This window comes from Centrocercus urophasianus, unplaced genomic scaffold, assembly GCF_019232065.1.
Source record: "Centrocercus urophasianus isolate 14NV4802_14NV808 unplaced genomic scaffold, USGS_Curo_1.0 seq_14, whole genome shotgun sequence".
NCBI classification, from domain to species: domain Eukaryota; kingdom Metazoa; phylum Chordata; class Aves; order Galliformes; family Phasianidae; genus Centrocercus; species Centrocercus urophasianus.
In genome coordinates this window covers 46551131-46570371 of record NW_024884586.1, presented here as the reverse complement: position 1 = coordinate 46570371, position 19241 = coordinate 46551131, and the positions used below count along the sequence as shown (strand labels likewise).

Genomic DNA, 19241 nt, shown 5'->3' with positions numbered 1-19241 from the left:
CAAATCGGAGAATAATTTATAAAAAAATTATAGTCAGACAAGACAAGCTTCATACTTCACAGGGCTTTATACTATATTTGTTTCGGACAACTCCTGCTGTATCTTCTTATGCTCTAAGGTCAAATATGTAAATCACGGTGCAGTGTAATTATTTCTTGCTTTGCTGGCAGCTGGCATGTGGTGGACAGATGCTGAAATCCAGCTGTTTAAATCCTTGATTAGCCATTGAAGTTGAAACCCAGCAGTGAAATGACTAAAAGGTATGTTTTCAGAGTAGCATGCCAAAACGTACCCCAGGGATTCCCATTCAAGTTGAAATACTGGAAGACTCTGAACCCCATCGATACGTAAAGAATACAACATACAGATGTTGCTTTATAAGGAAAATGCATTACAAATGACTCACAGATAAAGCTGGAAAGATTCTAAAATGCTGGGTTTGAGCCTAAACACCAGATTAGAAAATTAAAGGTATGCCTCGTTAGTGTCCACCCCGTGGAGACTGGTTCCAGGCACGGTCTGTATGCAACTCCGAGGATGACAGTCAGGTACCATTTTCCTGCCTTGGAGTGATATTTTCTGCCTAGCACAGAGAGCTGTGGTGGAACTAGCAACATGTCTCTGAAGAGATCGGTGACAATGACAGCTCCTGTACATTGAGTTTCACAGCCTTTTTCAACCGAGATAGTACTTCATTTATTTTTAATCCAAGGAGCTACAGTGTTGACAGAATGATGAACATTGGTTAACTTGTTATTTTCTCCCATTTGGTTTGCTTGATTACATGTGCAGGACTGTGTCCACGCAGGGTTTTGGGTTGAGGTAAAAGCCTGACAAACTTTCTTCTCATACTTAGGAGCAGGCAGCGACTCCAGGCCAAGCAGCAATGTGTTCTCCATTCCAACGCAAGGGCAACTAAAGAACAAGAAGGAACCTTCGTATCAGAGAGATGTGTGGGAATGTCACCCTCCAAAGAGCACTGCTTTAGGCACTGCATACACCTCCCTGCTCCTTCTGCTGCACTGTCCTCAGAACAGAGAGATCCCAACTTCTCTAAACCTGCAGAGGCCAGTTTAAAGGAGTCACACACCTATAGAGACTGGGAAATGATGGGTAACTTCCTAGGGTGCCCTTCTCCCTGAATTCCTATCAGATGGCAAGAAATTTCATTTGGGCTGCTTATTGCTGTAGAAATATCAGGTGCACTAAACTTCCATCAGCCAAGTGCTTGTCTATATCCAACAAATTGTTAGCCTCAAAGACAAAACTAAAATGCTCAACCACCAGAACGGCACAAGCAGCCAGAGCAGGAGATCCAGACCGGCCTTTTGCTGGTATGGCTCTAATAACCCTGCCCTGAAACACTGGAGTAAGCATTCTTTCTAGATATGGTCAGATTGTGTTCATCATTCAGAAATTATCTTTTGCCCTGATTTCTAAAAAATCTCATCATCCCTGAAGGAAGATAAATGTTGCAACAGATTTGCCTGGTCTTCATTTTCATTTCTTGTGTGGCTCAGAGCAGCGCATTTCATGTCAGCAACAACTCAGTAGAAAAGAGTATTTCTCTGCCCCTGAAAGCAAGAATTCCCTTTGAATTTCCACAGTAGCACAATACCATCTTGTTAACAATGGCACCCTGTTCATAACCAAATTATTTTATACACAGACATCGTGTCTAGACAGTCTTAGCAAAGACAGTCTCTACTTAACATCAAGGGGTTGGGTTTTATTTTATGTTCTTAAGTGTGTGACTGCAGGCTCACACACCATCCACTAATAAATGTATTAAAGTTTGGGAGCATCCTTCTAAGGCAGGCAGGAAGCAAAGTGGGACTGCACTTTGTTCCAAGGCTTACGTGCATAAAAGCTTTTTAGAGAATCATGCAGCTAATATGCACTAAACAGTAGGCAACATTAATAGATAAATTCACTGCAGGAAAAGGAAACTGAGTCTACATCATTCCTATTACTACTGTCCAGTTTCCCATACAAACACAGCAGATTTGCCCAATAGCCTCACAGACCTTTATTTCACTTTTGTTGACAGCAATAGGAACTCTACCAATGACTCCAAAAGGAACAGAATGAAGATTTGCAGTTCACAGAGGCAGTCCTCGCCTGCCCTTATCACACTTCTGAGCTTAGAAGAGGAAAGATCTCCCTCATTCAAGAAAGCATGAGCACACCCAAGGAAAAATCATGAAACATTACTGATAGGAGTGTGAACTCTGGAAGGCAGGAGGGGCAGCTTCAGGCAAAAAGAAGCAGAGCCTGCATGCCACAGGCACGTATTTTGGGGCTGTAGAAATTTAGGCAATAAGAAGAAATGGGAAACCTGAGGGCTGGGAAGCCCAGGAGAGCAATGAGGGTCACCCCTCTGACTGCAGGATCTGCGGACACAGTGGAACAGATGTTCAAGATATTCAACCCTTCTCCTTGTCTACCTGCCCAGTCCTCTGTCTGCAGGCAAAAAGAGAAATCCCCCAACCCTGCAAGCTGCCAAAGAGATATTTCCAGATGTTACAGAGAATGCATTAGCATGAAAACACTGAGGAGGATAATGGATGCAACCGACAGAATGTGAACACACGGAAAACAATTCAAGGTTACAGTAAAGGAAAATACATTTCAAAGCCTCAACTACTGCCAAGTCCAGCAGCACAGGAGGAAGAAAAGCCAGTATGGGAGGAAGGTCACACGTTTTTAACTGACAGACAGCATTTCCATAGCAAGGTTGGTATGGATGAACCTAAGCATCACCGGTATTTGTACATTGTGGGTACTGGAAAAGACTGCTGCAAGGGAAATGCTTCCCCTTTTATCTAATTTGTTGTTGCTGTCAGTCTGTTCAGTAAAGCACTATGCTACTTTTCCCAGTTCTGTCCCAGGACCGTCCTATCATAACGTATGAATGCTGGGCAAACTGTCACCCCATGAAATTAAGCTTCTGCAGAAAAGGCAAGTTAAGTTTTGGAAATTGAGTTGTTAATTACGAGTGCAGGATCTGGATTTCGTGCTAATACTCCTTGCTGCAACAATGATGCAATCAAAACAGGATATCCTACATCATTAACTAATTGAAGCTCGATCAAAGGAAAATACCATTATGACACTAAATGCCTTATTTATAGGTTTTGTTTGCCTAGACAATAAATCCAAGCATTACATTTAATAATTGTATTTCAAATCCCATTAATAGGTTGATTTTTGTTCCATTAAACTACATGCAGCACACGTTTCATTGGCAAGCATTTTAAACTGGTTTGGTAACTTAGAATAGGAAAAGAGAAAGAAGTTTAATGATGGTGGATTTAGCAGGGATACAAATCACGCTTGATTAAAAGGGAGGAAAAAAGAGAAGGGAGTTTCTTCACAGTCTAAACTGACTTAATTAATCTCTCTCTCTAGGCACTGAATTAATAAATAGGAAACTGTACATAAGTGGTGACTCTGGCAGAACAGCATGATCCTGCAATTGAATGTAAGGGCCTTCTTGGTTTGGTCAAGCAAGCCTGAATTATTTGTTAGAAACCAAGGGCTGCTGTTGGAACAGAGCTTCTCTCAGTTCAGTTAAGGAGCCTCATAACTCATCATGGTGAAGTTGCCTATGGAAATAAGCTCTGTTACCTTCCATCTGCACCTGACTGCTGGCTGTTCTCTTCTGTCCATAGCTCTGTCACAGTTAAATTCAGTCATGTTGCCAGAGGAGTCCGTGCCTCAGGTGTAGCTCCTTCTGAATAATACAGAAGGGCACAGCATGACTGCTTCTGGATTTTTTATTCTTATTTTTAATACAATTAATAATCTGGAGGGAAAATAAAGATGGAAAACCTGATGGAATCAAATGCCATATTTGAATGCTCCCATATTCTGAAAATACATACAAAGCCACAAGACATGCTTGGCCTGACTGAACTGCTTTAGCTGAGAATCTGAAAGACTTCACACGACCTGTAAGGATCTGATTTTTGGACACCCTGACCACAGGTAACTTTAAATAAGGCATGATGCTTCCAGGAGCTTTTGGGGACAACGGGGACGTCAGTTTCTACGCAGTGGAGGGCATGAGGCAGGAGTGCTGAGATTGTGCTCCACAGGAAATATACACAAACCTTTTCTGGAAGTACAGATCCTGAAAGCAGCTCCTTTTTTTCTCTCCTTTTGTTCTCCACTGCACAAATTCGAATTTCCCATCATCAGAATTATGTCTAGAGCAAGAGAAAACAGAAATAGATTGAGTGGGAGAAAAAAAAAGGAAAGGAAAAGTAATTCCCTGTGATGCTATATGATGCCCTGCCCTGTGATGTTATACCAGGGCATCAAATCAAACAAATTCCTGTTCTGTTGTATTTATTGCAGTAGTAGTGGAGCAAATTGATAGACGTTTGCAAATACTTTACCAACAAGCTCTGAATAACCAAAGAGATAGCAGTGGGATGCACAGTAGGTGAGAAGTCATTTAATGGCTCAGGATGGAAATTTTGGAGAGTTAATCCATTGGCACAGCCATTACAGAAATAGAATTTAATTTGAAAATAAATGTTTCAACAGTTTCTGCTAAAGCAGAGCTACATCACAAGGTCCTTTTAGAACAAGGTTCCTGAAGGCCACTCAAAAAACCCCACATTTAGCTCACCACACAGAAAGACGTGTCATTGGGTAAGGCCAAAATACCCACTGGTCTGGCCATCAACCTCTCCCCTATAGGACAATTCTGAACAGAACAGGTTTTAAGCTCTGGCCCATTGCAAGCACTCCTGGCTGCGCTGGAGGAGCCTTGAGCAGGAGGCTGGCATCATTTGAGGTGATGATGATGTGAGTAGAGGCAGCAGGAAGCGCTCTCTCCTTTGTATTCCTTGGGGTAATTCCAGTCTCGCCAGAACTGATGCTTGAAATAATCACTAACCATGTGAACAATTACTGTCTGATGAGTGTCATGCATGGCAAATAGCGATAATATCCCTTTGTGTCTGTGAAATAGTCTGTGGACTAATAGACTAATTACTACTGTCTGAATTCCACGTGTCCTTGCTTCAGAAATCAAGGCTGCATTTTGCCAAATTTCAGTTTACTCTGAGATGTACCAACAGCAGGCTTCAGCTTACAGCTTCCAAGATGCCTGACATGAGGACTGCATAACAGAGATGCCCATTTTTGTTTCAGATATTCACGTGCACAGCTATTTTCCACTGATGTATTTTAGCTGCAGAATTGATGAAGTCTGTGGACATTCATGGGAGCCATCACGAAATCAGAGAGGCAACACGTGAGCAAATCCATGGTCCAATTCACTACATTCCTTCCTTATTCAGACCAGCTCTTCTTGAGCTTCACGGTGCTTTGGCCAGTAGGCTGGCATGCATAACCTCAGCACAGCACCCTACAAGACAACTGCTCTGCAAATGCTGCCTCCTGGGCTGCTGCTTGCTCTGTGGTGAACTGCAGTCCTCACGCAATATCACAAACTTGTCACAGCTGGTGTCACAGTGAAAACTTCAAAAACAAGTTTCAGAAGTCACATAGGGTATCTTAACTGTCTTTCCCATCCCCACACTCTTTTTTCCAGGACCTTCCCAGCTTCATGGTCAATGCAAAACACATGTCCACATTTCGTCTGCGTATCAAAGGTACAGGTCACTGCCCAGCAATATGAAATATTTTTTAAAATACACCACAATTTCCATACATCTTATTTCTAGCCTCCTGAATCTTCTGAGATTCCAGTGAAGAGAAGCATTAACTAGACAAAACAAACTAAAAAACGCTCAGGAAAAATAATAAAGTTTCTGTCCACCATTTTTCATGTGATGTCATGACTCACTGTGGGTTTGTACAGTTCCTATCAGTGTATTACTAACAAATTCAGGATACTCACTCTGGTTTCAGCACTTAATCTTTAAATACATATAGCTCTGAATTCACACTGCAAGAGTGTATCTCAGTTCCCAGTTTAAAACCCAGCTTTACTGTACATGGAAGCAACAATTGAACAGAGACTTGGGAACAGCCTTTACCTGCAAGCACTTTTGTAGGCCACGGGCTTGTGATCTAGGATCCAAACTTAATGCAAGATAAACTAGGAGCTCAGATATTACATGAGAAATGAAAACACTCCTGAGAAGGAAAGACAAAAGGTGAAAAATTAGCACAGCAATTATCATTACAAGAATCGGGAACCTAAGTTTTTAATTCCAGTCCTTTAAAGATTGCTTTATAATTTACATTTGCTGGAGAGAAATCCTACCCTGAAGGCCAACTTACTGCGTGTTCTGATTTCGTTGTGCTTCTTTGAAAATACTTGCCTTGCAGTAAGGAACCAGAGAGACAGAAGGAGGAAAAATGATCTGAATACAGTCTTACAAGTACCAATCTGATAAAGAGCTCTGCTAACAAAGGCACGCAAGATCCAACTGCTGAGAATGGAATTTGGAAAAAAAGTCAAAATGGAAAGAAATGTAAAGAATTACGCTACTGGAATAACTCACCTAGGAAAAATTATATTTCAGAATCAGTTTAATAAATACTGATCTAGCTTTATTGCTAAAGCAGCTCATCAGCACTACCCCTCACCTGGCTCTACCTTCAGTTCCCTCCAGAGGCTGCTTCCTTTGTAATTAACCATCTTAAACTTTTCTCCTCACTTCCATAACACAACGCAGAGCAGCACAAGGACTGAAACAGCAGAATGATGCTACAAACGTTAAGTCTTGTTCCTTCACCAGCTGCAAAGTGTAAGGGTCAGATGGCTTACAAAGGACACAGTGTGAATCTAACGTCTGCCCTCTGTCTCCACTGCTCTTCACCTTCTTTACAGGCTTGATTACATGCAGCACAAGGATGCTCATCATCATGAGAGGACCTTTAAAAAAAAAAATGTAACAAAAACTAGCCTGTGCTGGTAATTCTGCCAGAAACATGAGTTACCTCCTTTTTGGGTGTTCTTTTTCTTAGAGTATTGTCCTTACATTCAGCACATAAGAATGCACAGCTGGTAGCTGGAAGTTCTCTGTTGAAAAGGTAGATGAAGTTTAGATGGGAGGAGGTAGGAAAAAAAAGCCAAGCACCTGGTAAACACTTCATTGCTTCTTTATTTAGATGCACCCACAGTACAGAGCCTCTTGAGCATGTGCATAAGAGGAAGATTACACATGTATAGCTGGGAGCACCATTGAGTTTGAGTTTGTTTGATACCATTTTTAAGAAAGTAAACTATTTCCAAAGAATGACATTTGAATCCAAGAGCTTAAGACCTGCTTGTACTTTATCCAGAGGTGGAAGGCATTGTTATTATTACTTTGATGTAAGTAGAAGACGTGTTCACGGTCTGGTTGGACCAGTCTTTATATTTTCATATGCACCTTTTAATATAATATAAAAAATGTTTCATTTCCCCCCTCCCCTCCCGCCTACAAATAGTTAAATGCATCTAAATTTAAAAACAATAATGGACCAGAGCATTCCTATGGGGAAAAATGAACTTCTGCTGCCCTCTCCTGCTTAAACAATGAAATGCTAAAATATTCAGATCTATGAATCTAATGCTAACTTTTAAACAAAAAGCATGACAGCTCATTCGCTATACTACAGTCAAAAATAGGCCAACAACAAGAAATGTATTGGTATTATTTATATTTGAAAATTCCTCATTTTACATGAGGTTATGAATACAACGTATTTACAGCAAGTGATCCAAATAACAAAAACACGTATTCAGAGGTCATGATAAGAAGCGCGCGCTTCTGTGGATGGGAAGCGACACTGGGATTAAAGTTTTCAATGAAAAATTAGTTCCATCCCACTTCAAGATGTCGTAGACTTTAAATGAAAAACTGGGCAATGCAAAATCTGCTGCACCTATCGACTAGGAAAACTAATTTGTGCCACGCAATATAGCTGGTAAGGGAAGCAGATGAGCCTAAGTAAAGTCACACATAAATAAGAACACTCTGCAATCTTGCTCTTCATCAGCTTTATCGTCTTTTAGGGGACCGCATTGTGAGGACAGTCACACGGATCAAGAGAAAATGCCATCTTTGCTTTTAAAGACAGAACTAAAGCCAATTCATTTTGGTTTTATTTGGGGGAGAAAAATCTGCTCAGTTTTTTCCCCTCTCCTCACCAAATAATAGAGGTTTTTATAGCTCCTAATATATTTTCCTTTCCTTAGAGTAGGAGAGCCTGAGGCTGTACTTACACATGTATAACGTACACACAGCTGCTGCTTTTCTTGCTCAAGCAATTCTTGGCTCCAACAGCCTTGCTTTTTTTCCCATATATAGGAGGAGATAAAAAATAAATTAAACCCTTTTATTTATGCTAAGAAAACCAAGATTAAATGTACTAATGAAAGATCCAATGGCATTAGAATACTTTTATTTAAAGCATTCCAACCTTTGGAAGAGAGACAAAAAACACTCAAAATCAATGAAAGGAAAACAATAAGGGAGACTTGCAAGATGAAAAAAGCAATATGCGCTCAATTTAAAGTATATGAGAGGAACTTTACTTTTACAGTCGTCGTATCCCCATGACCTGATGCAATGCCCTTGTATTGAAAATGCAGTTCTTTCCTTTTAGCAGACAGCATTCAATCCTTTCTCCTGAAACCAATATGGCACAGGACACCAGCCATCACCCAACCACTGCTCTAAGAGCAGTTAACAACAACATTTACACAAACAAAGGTAGTTTCTGGAACTCAACAAGCAAACAAAAGCACAATTATAAATAGACACACTGATCACACTTGGGCCCATGTGCTGCCTTCTTCTTTGCCTAAAGCTCCAACTGATCCCAAAGGGAGCTCTGTACAGTGGCAGAGTATCGCATTCGGGTTGCGGCAAACAGCGGACCCTGGGGGTACAGTCAGGTCATTGTGGCAAGTGCTTCTTCACATACACCACAGAGGGCACCACAAAGTGCAACCTAGGGTCTCATCAGCCTTTTAGAGTCTCGTGACTAAGAGCACATTGTCCCATTCCGCTCAGAGAAACATTCCTTCTTGGAAGTGATAAATCATCTACAAGCTTTAGAGGCTCCCCGCTATCCCCACATCAGAGGTAATAAAATATTGCAACCCATCAGGTTCTCATCAGTTGTGTATGATCAACACCAGAACGTCATGTCAAAACCATAAAGTTGTGAACAAACAACACTCACCTAAACTCTAAGTACAGGACAAGGTGCTTTTTCTAATTTCACATCGTTCTGCTTTACTCCACCAGGTGGAAAATTTCTTTTTTAAATTTCCATTATATCTCAATTTTTCACAATCAGTCTTTAAGCATGATTCAATCCATCCTCTTGTAAATCGTGATAATTTCACACAGAAATCGCACTAGTTAGTATTTCTTTTGTAACAGAAATAAAAGACTGTCAAAATCAACGGGCTAAGGGACGTGATTCATTATAAATTTATTTAATCTTCAGTATCTCAGCTTGCACCTTTGCTTCAGCACTTCAAAATAAAATGTTTCAACTACGACAGTAACTGTCTAATTTACACTGCGTCCCAGCCAGTGTTCTTAGAAGCTCGTTAATCCCATTAAACCACGTTGTGTTGGGTGTTGCATATGACTAGATCCACCTTATTTCTTTTTCCTCCCTGTCCCGGAATTAACAGTGCCAAGTTTTTACAAAACTGTTTAGTTTACAACATATCTGTGTGTGCAGACCCAGGAGTACAAACTGTGACCTGATAGTCCCGAAACAGTCAGTAGTCAAGGAGGGAATGCTTTTTTTCTTTTTTTCCTCTCTTCTTTTCCGTGCCTGGAAACAAGAAAACTTCAAATCCTACTGTATACTTAAATGGTAGGAAGAAAAATATACAAGCATGTATTTATATTGTATTTCTATCAATGGCAACAGGTCATAAATTCATGTTTGCAACTATCACAAAGACTCAGGAACACCAATTCAGTTTTATACTGTAAATACTGCTGGATTGATGGTTTAGGATTATCAATTCACTGTTGTCATATGACCGTAACAGTTCAAAAGCATCCTGGAGTAAAATCCTGAAACACATACCTTTCGGTATATAATAATGCAACTGCATTAGCTAAATATTTACTGTACATAAGTTTTATCAGCATTTTACCTACCAAAGATGTAAATTCCACTTTCAAATACAAAGCAGATAGCCAATAATGTATACTTATAATACAGCCCTCTTCTTTTTTTTTTTTTTTTTTTTTTTTTTTTTTTTTCTTTTGTTTTAAACAATTTGGTCACAATGCACCTTTGATATAAAAGCTTTATTATTAATACTCAGAACATTAGGATTTCCAGAATTTTTTTTCAGTAGCATTTGTAGAACCACTTTTGGTAACAAATACAGTAGTTAGGAATGAGCATCCAGATGAGAATGCAGAAGTATATTATCCAGAATCCTTTCCAGCTAAGACCATAGGGCTGGTACTGTGATGAGTAATAATAGAACTAGAACCACAAAAACACTATAGTATGTTTCTTAGAGGCTACATCCTCTTTTGCTGGAACACTTTATAAATACATATTAAAAAGTAAGGCAACAACTCCAAACAGTCCAAACTGCTATCTCAACTCATTTCCCAGTTAGATCCATGACCACTGGAGATCAATTTCATGCTTGCACTGTTTAGCGTTTGTCTTTATTCTTTCAAAATGGTCCAATAAAAACATACTGTAGTAATTTAGGAATTAGTATTTCTAAAACAGCTCTGGTACGTGTGTCCAATGCTGTAACACTAATACTGGTTAGGTACTGAAATCTAAGCTGTTACCACTGTCCATTTTTCAAGGATTGTGGACACTAATTTGGATTTGCAATAAATAGGTGCACGAATCCAAAGCTCCCTTTCCTACTATGTTTATCACCTACTTGTTTTTTTAGCTCCTAATGTTCAAATTAAAGAAGCACCAGAGACAGACTGGTACTGAAAAATGCTCACACCAGTAAACAAAACTTTTATTCAGGACCTATGTTTTTTTTTTTTTTTCATGGCCCTGATCTGAATGGACATTCAACTTATGAAGATGTGCAAAAGGAAAGAAAAAAAAAAAAGTCAAATTACAGTAAAGTTATCCAGAGAAGGAGGATGTTACACAAACTCATAAGGAAATGACAGTCTTTTTTCTCTTTTACTATAAATACACTTAACAGTTTAGCAGAAAGACAAGCTAAATTTTAAGATTGTTCACATTTGAAAGTTGTATTATACTCTCTGCTAACGATAAATAAGGAACAGGTCCTGACAATGAAATCTGACATTGCAATTTTCATCAACAGATCTTTGAAGACTGGTTTTAAAGAAGGGTTAAAACAATGATTATGTTTGCAAAGTTCTGAGAAGTCCATCTGCTGTCCAAACTTTGGATTAAAGTCCTTATTTTTTTCCTTTACTTAGAGACAGGTATATACAGTGCTGTTGTAATAATGAAACAAATGTGAAATCTACTGTAAAGTTGCACAATACAGAAAACTGTTGCTCCATCTTCTACTACATAAATGTGTGACTCCACAGGTTAATAATGCTGTTTTGTTTTTTTGTTAAGTTGGAATTATTCCATCACGTCTAAGACCTCTCTTTAATTCCAAATCCTCCAGTTTTTTCCACAGTTCTTCACGCTCTTTTTCTTTCTTCTTCTCACTGACAGATGAAACAAAACAAAGAGTTAGCAGACAAAAATAAATATTTATGTAAAAATGACATTAATTAGCAGTACTAATTTTATTTAACATTTTGCAATTCCTATACTTACTTTTTTTTCTTTAAGGTTTTTTTTTTTTTCTTTTGCTTTTCATTGCTTATGTAAGTACTACTAAAAAAGTATTAGGATAAAATGAAATAGTGCTTACACATGCTAGTCTGCAATAAGAAATAAATTAAAAAAACACACATGGACTTCTATTATGGACCAAATATCATTATTATTGCTAATCTGCATTTTGTTATTTTCCAGTTTCTTTATTCAGGGCTGTCATACACTTCAGCAAAGGGAAAGTTCAGACACAAGATGTATCTTTTAGCCAGTGCTTTACTTTTTTTTTTTCCTCTACCAAATTCTATTTAGTATTTTCTTTAACAACAGGCTTTCATGGCTATTTTGTTAAAATTAAACAGCTGAGCTAATATTTTCTTTACCTGCATTATTTGCTTTCTAAATTTCCAGTTTCTGCTGTAACTTCTTTTGAATAAATTTCCCTGCATTTCAAGATGCAAAATGCATCTCATTTCTACGGCATCACCCTGCATGTTCAGATGAAATGAAAAGCTAACAATACAGATTCTCTACCTGTCAAATTACAGAATTCCTAGAAATATTTCAGTGGATTAGAAATACTATTCCTACATATCCCAACTCAGCTGCCATGTCAACATCTGCTAAAGTTTATTCAGCACACAAAAAAAGAAAAGCAACTTTTATCTAAGTCCCTGAAGATCAGTTAAAGCAAAATAGAGCCCACTGTCTCTGAAACATAGTATCACAAGAATAAATGAAATAGCCTGACATTTTCAGGCTGTTTACCAGATAGTTATTATCTCATCATTATAAAATAGATGCCTGCTTAGTGAAAGGCTCTGAAATGATGATAACCTCATCCAACTTACCTATGTGACCTAGCATAGTCATTAATACTGAACATTTTTCTCCTCAAGCTTTAAGTAGTATTAAAGATACATTTTAAAAATGCTGCTTTATTAATACAATTAAGTTTTTCTGTAAACATTATTTTTTTCTTTAAACATCCATTAATTAATTGTCCCTGTTTACACGTGCAGTTATTTACATGCTTTAAGATGATAATTAGTTGTCCAAACATGGAACATACTACACCAGTGTCCCATTCTGTTAAGAGCTGAGCTCCTCATCTTAAGGTGCAAAGTGCAAATGACACTGACTTAAGTCACTGAGGTGACTTGAAAAAGTCTGGATTAGATGACCAGTCCTGAGATTCTCAGCCTCTTTTGTGTGCTAGAAAGCTACATGGTATTGCCTCAGCTGTTCTAGCAGATTGAACCTTACTTTTCAACAGCTACTTAGAATTCATGTGTCCTAGCTCACAGACCTGAGGTTTTAAGTTTAAAAAGCTTTATTAGTTCACCTGTGGATTTTTCATGTATAAAACTTCTTATTTTACAGCAATGAAGCATAACAGACAGCAGCATGAATCCAGACACGCAATTCTAAAGCTATAGACTGCAAGAGACTTTAGAGACTACTAACATAGCAAGTTTTTATGACTTTCAGAATCCTTTGCTTTGCCTGTGTGAACTCCAAGTCACACAAAAGTTCAGAGTTCCTGAATTCTATTTTTTTTTTTTTTTTTTTTTTTTAACCTGCTACTTTGGATGGGCTAAATCTCTGCACAATAATTGGAATATGAAGGAACATAGGAAAACAGACAAATTGCATACAACTGGGTTGGAACAAATGAGTGGTGTACCTAATGGATTGCACAAGCTCAAAGATTCAGATCAAGCAGATTAAGAATCAAAAAAGTTGAAAGATGCCTTTGAGCTTTAAGACAACGTCTAGTCTATAAGTACTGATTTGGAAAATCAAAACATGCGGATTTTCCTCATGTCTCTTTCCAAACTCAGTGTTTGTTTTAAAGTCTTGAAGCGCAGTGGTATCTTAAAACACTTGTTTTCTTTTATCATTGAAAAGCTTCACACAAACAAAGAATGGCAGAGGTCAAATGGGGCCTCTGGAGACCATTGATGTATCCCCTCAAGTAGGGCCACCCACAGCAAGTTGCCCAGGATCACCACCAGGCAGCTTCTGAACATCTCCAAGCATGGAGACTCCACAACCACTCCGAGCAACGTGTTCCATTGACCACAGTTAAGAAGTGCTCCCCAATGTTTAGATGGAAATAGCTTAATACATCTAATTCTTTTGGAATACAATGTCAAAAGGAGTTTCCTGAAACTTCCCAAGCTATGTAATAATTACCACGTGTTATAAGGGGTAAAGATCAACTTATACATTACATTCTCTCACAACTTGCAAACAGTAAGCTAAAGAGAACATAGGGAAAAATACAGGCATTGTGTAAATTATGTATGAGATTTTGCAATTGCAGCTGAGTGCAAAGGAAAATCTAAACAGCAGTCCTTATGCACAGCTGACAAAAAAAGCTTTAAAAAGTTACCGCTGACGATCTGACTTGTAAGTGGCTGTCAGCTCATCAAACATGGTGCTGTTCATTTCCATAAATGCCTTCAACACATTGTAGACTAAAGCCACAATAGCCCTGTGAAACATTAAAATAGAAGAAAGGAATTGATTAGTTTCAGGTGAAATCAAACAAGAAAACTATCTTCTCTTACCAGCAGTTCTGTGATAAACTCTGCTCTTGCAAATATGCGAATTTTTATTTCAGTGAAACTACTTGATCAACACCTTTAAAGGTATGAATCAGTTCTTGATAACTCTAATAACTACTTACATGAGGCAAAGCAAACATCTAGGGTAAAAGGTAACAACAGAAAGCTGTTAGAAATAACGATAGACTCCTCCCTCATGATGTTGAGCAATTCTCAATGCAACTCCAGGGATTAAAATCATTGCTTGCAGAAGTACCAGAATTGAAACAAAAAAGGGTATGATTCATATTTCCTTACAATTCTTCCATCAAGCTGAATAATCCATGCCTCCATGCAAAATACAAGGCTTTATTTCAAAAGTGCTGTCCTTGTATCATTACATTTCATGTTCACTTTCACTTCGGTACATTAAAAAAATTATTAATTAAAAAAAAAAAAAAACAAAAACACCACTACAAGTGCTATGGATGCAATGTGGCCACATCTACGCAAAGCAGTATACAGTGTATGAATAAACCTCTGCTGCCTTTGCTTATTGCTGTAACACAGAAGTCAATACACCACTGCTCATTTTGATTCCAGTTGCTTATCTGAATAAAACAGGACCTGTTCCTACAGGGAGAAATGATGTACAATGCTAGTAATTTCAAAAAGGCTGCAAAGACAGTCTGTCACACAAAGGTAGCCTAAAATATAACAGTATTTCCAAAGTAACAGGGGTTTGTTATTAGTCTGATTTATCTAGAGTTCAAAATTCCTCTCCAGCAGAGTTCAACATAAAAAAAAAAACAACATAGCAACAGAGAAGGGAAAGAAACAAAGCTCAAAAACATTTAAAAATTTGAACAGATTATTAATCAAGAAATCCTGATTCCTGATCCAATGCTACAGGTGTCATATTCAGACACATGGCTGCTTATGAAACAGCTCTTCAGCAGGCATGAATACAAGTGCTAGCAGCATTTGGGGCTAAACTACATAGCAAATGTGACATTTCCACATTCTCCTGTCTACCATTCACATATTTCCAATAGACTATCACTTTTGCTGTCCTCATTTATTAATGTTTTAATACACATAAGGATTCCTAAAATATCTTCTTGATTCAACAAGTTTCTTAATCTGGTTTGCCTGCTAATGGTACAACATTCCTGTAGGTATGAACACTCTGAGAAGTGAAGGACTAGCATGTCCTCATGACTTAAAGCACCCCAGAATGTAGTACAAAAGGCTGGACAGAGTGCTGGAAGGTTTCAGACCCTCAGTGCAGCAGCAAGCCACTTAAAATGTCTTTCTGTAACCAGCCTTTACCATGGACGGTTTCCAGTCGCATTAGATTTGTGATGAAAGCACACAAACTTGAGGGTTTGAAAGGTGTAGAACACAGAGCAAAAGATGAAATAGCTTACAAATACTTCACAGGAAGACCTTAGCAAAGTAACTGGGATCTGAGCACAGTACAGCTCATTAAAAATACCGGATCTACTAAACAGCAATCCGTTTGGCTTAACAAACATTTCATCCCAAGTATAGAATACATGATATCTAACTGTAACAATGTTTTTCATTACACTACTAGGAAATTTTGTTTAAAAACAAGAAAGCAAAATATCAATAGGAAGCCACTAATCTGTGCCCAATGGAGAACAGATGTATTTAAATAAATTTAGAAGGAAAAAAAACACTACCTAAAAAAAAAAAAGGATGTTTATATGCTCCATAAACATTCAGAAAAATGCTGGTACCAGAGGGAACAGTACCATCCACGATACAGCTACAAAGCTTTATTAATGCCAAGCATCATTATTCTAGACAACACATTTACCAGCTGTTTATGAGAAATGCTTGATGAGCAACACTTTTTCTTCAATAACAATACAACACCTAATTTTTCTTTCTTTTAACTTACGGAGAAGGTTTATTTTTATCCCCCGAGGTACTGATTTTCATACACATACCAGATAATTAATATCATTTTGAGCCAAGCTCAAGCATGCTCTAATTTATATTGGCATTAACAGAGCTGCACCTGCTCATGTCAGCTTTGAATCTGGGTATCTCCTATTCTGACATTCTTCAGCACATACGTCCTAAATTGATCAGTAGTTTGACAAGAGGCAATTTGAAATTTAATTGCAAGAACTTACGGATTCCAGTGCTCTTTAGAAATCCTATAAAGGCTGGAAAACATGATGGGAAGTATGACATTTGAATTCTCCTCTATCAAACTCATGATGTATTCATTATTCCAATAGTACAGTGCTCTTTCAGCCACCTTTGAGTCAAAGGAATAAAATATTAACAGGAATTCATGTACTTGTATTTCTAATAATCTGAAGCAAAAACAAACCACAGAAATTTCATTCAAATGAATTAGCTCTGGAATTAAGACTCTATTTTTATCAGTAATATAATCTATATTAATGAAATCAAATTTTTATACTGTAATTCAGATCCCACACTATCTACCCTCTCTTACTCCTGAACAATATATTGAGAATCAATACAGACCAAGTGCAGATAATACAATACTGCAGCTTTGGAAATGAAAGGACAGTGGAACAACTTATCCATCTCCTCTTCCCCTCCACCTTTGATTTCCCAGATGGAAGGATCAGACCAGCATTAGCATACAAGACAAAGGAAACTGTGTTATGTCCAGTAGCTGGGCTAAATATGGGAGATTAGATCTTAAACACGGGCAAGGTACTAATTACAATAATCATTATGAGGGGCCAGTTGAGAACTAGAAGAGAAAACATCTACACTGTACTAAAAACAGATGTCATCCAGGAAAGAGCCTATAGCAGTTGTATCACAAAATCACAGTGATTTTGTGATTCCACTCCAACCCCCTGCTAAAGCAGGTTCCCATAACAGTTGCACAGGAAAGCATCCAGGCAGGTTTTGAATATATCCAGAAAAGGAAGACTCTACTGTCTCTCTGAGAAGTTTGTTCCAAAGCTCTGCCAGCCTCTTAGTAAAGAAGTTCTTCTCCATGTTCATATGGAACTTCCTGTTATCCAGTTTGCCTTCATTGCCTCTTGTCCTGTCACCAGGCAGGATTGAAAAGCACCTGGCCCCATACTGTTGACACCCATCCTTTCATAAGCCTTGATAAGATCCCCTCTCAGTCTCTTCCAGGCTAAACAGCCCTGAGTCTCACCTCCTATCCTCACATAAGGGGATACATCTGTTCCAGGTCCCTAATTATCCTCGTAATCCTCCACTGCTGTACTCTTTCCAGCAGTGCCCTTTCCTGAACTCAGGAGCCCACAACTGGACACTGTACTCCATATGAGGCTTCACTAGGGCAGAATAAAGGGGGGAGAGAACAACCTCCCTCGACCTGCTGACCACGTGCTTTTTAATATACCCCAGGACACCACTGGTCTTCTTGGTTGCAAGGGCACACTGCTAGCTCATGGCCAACCAGGACAGAGAAAGAAAGGGATCCTTACCTGCAGGTAAGCCCCTAATCTTAACTGGTGTGTGCCAGTCACTCCTCCCAGCTTTGCTTCATCAGCAAACTTGCTGGATAGGATCAGCTATTTCTTCTTTCCCTATCCACTTCACTAACCACTCGTCCAGCCCACACTTCCTAAGCTTACCTATTAGGATGTCATGGGGGGCAGTATCAAAAGGCTTGCTGAAGTTACACATCCACTGCTCTCTCATCTACTCAGCCAGTCATGACATCACAGAAGGCTACCACGTTGGTCAAGCATGATTTCTCCTTTGGTGATCCCATTCTGGCTACTCCTGATAAACTTCTTGCTTGGAGATAACATCTAAAATAAGTTGTTCCATCACCTTTCCATGGATGAGGAGAGGCTGACTGGCCTGTAGTTTCCCAGGCCCTCCTTCTCCTTACTGTGTTTTCTGAAGACTGGAGTGACATTGGCTTTCCTGCAGTCTGCTAGCAGCTCTCCAGTTCTCAATGACCTTGCATAGATGATAGCAAAGTGGTTTAGCAATCACTTCTGCCAGCTCCCTCAGTATTTGGTAGGTGCATTCCATTAAGGCCCAGAGAATTGTGTAAGCTTATTTTGTCTTTAATCAGATCCTCCTCAACAAAGTGGAAGTCTTCCTTTCTCCATGCTCTTTTTTTTTTTTTAATCTCTAAGGTCTGGGATTCCTGAGAGTCAGTCTTAGCATTACAGAATGAAGCAGATAATCTATCTTCTTTTATGTAATGATAGATCACATAGTTTAATATGTAGATGATATAGGCCATGAATCCTAACTCCTCTTCATGATTACATTTAATTCCTATTCATCCCCCTTCTTTCTATCATGCAAGAAAGAAAGTGGTCTATGGGACCTATCACCTCTAACCAGAGATCTCCTTAGAGAACGAAGGAGGAAGGAGAACAAAAATGCTGCACCGTGCTGCACTAAAAAAGGGAGCAAATAAATCCCACTGGGCCTACAAATCTGAAGGCCATACAATCAGTGTCTATCACCTACAGCTGTAAGGCCTCAAAGTCAGTTGGGACACAGTTGAAAGCCTCATGTAGCTCCAAACTGCAAGTTCTGTGCTGTAACCCACAAACGTACTTCATCATGGAGCTCAGAATTGAACTTCTACTGCAACATAAGTTTCCACATAGGAATCCAGAAGATAAGTATTTAAAATAACAGAACATAAAATGGTATCTACATTTGAAGAGGTGTTATGCTAGAAATTGAGACTACACATCCCTAAACAAACAATTGTCTTCACCACTAACCTGAAAATGAGGGCTAGAGACACACTTGGCAATTTGTTTAAACAAGGGTTCCTGGATTTTGACAAATTGTGATGGTTCAATTACATCCAAGATTTCCTCCAGCTCTCCTAGGAACATGACCTACAGACAAGGAAAGAAAAATTGAATTAAAAAAATCTCTAAATTATCTTGCTCAGTAAAATGCTGCATA

The 19241-nt window shown here is 38.7% G+C and overlaps 1 protein-coding gene across 3 annotated transcripts in view; it reads right to left on the bottom strand.

Moving 5' to 3' along the window:
* Positions 1–7615: 7615 nt before the first annotated feature.
* The window catches only part of PPP2R5E (protein phosphatase 2 regulatory subunit B'epsilon), a 73706-nt gene continuing 62080 nt past the window's right edge, over positions 7616–19241 (bottom strand). For 2 of the 3 annotated variants that reach the window (XM_042813760.1, XM_042813761.1), the window contains exons 11-14: positions 19052–19171; positions 16466–16593; positions 14144–14245; positions 7616–11633 (exon numbers count right to left, since the gene is read on the bottom strand). In XM_042813760.1, the coding sequence (XP_042669694.1) occupies positions 11534–11633; positions 14144–14245; positions 16466–16593; positions 19052–19171 (450 nt within the window). In that variant the 3' untranslated portion in view covers positions 7616–11533. The remainder of the gene's footprint in view (positions 11634–14143; positions 14246–16465; positions 16594–19051; positions 19172–19241) is intronic. The other variant, XM_042813762.1, reaches the window with a different exon arrangement.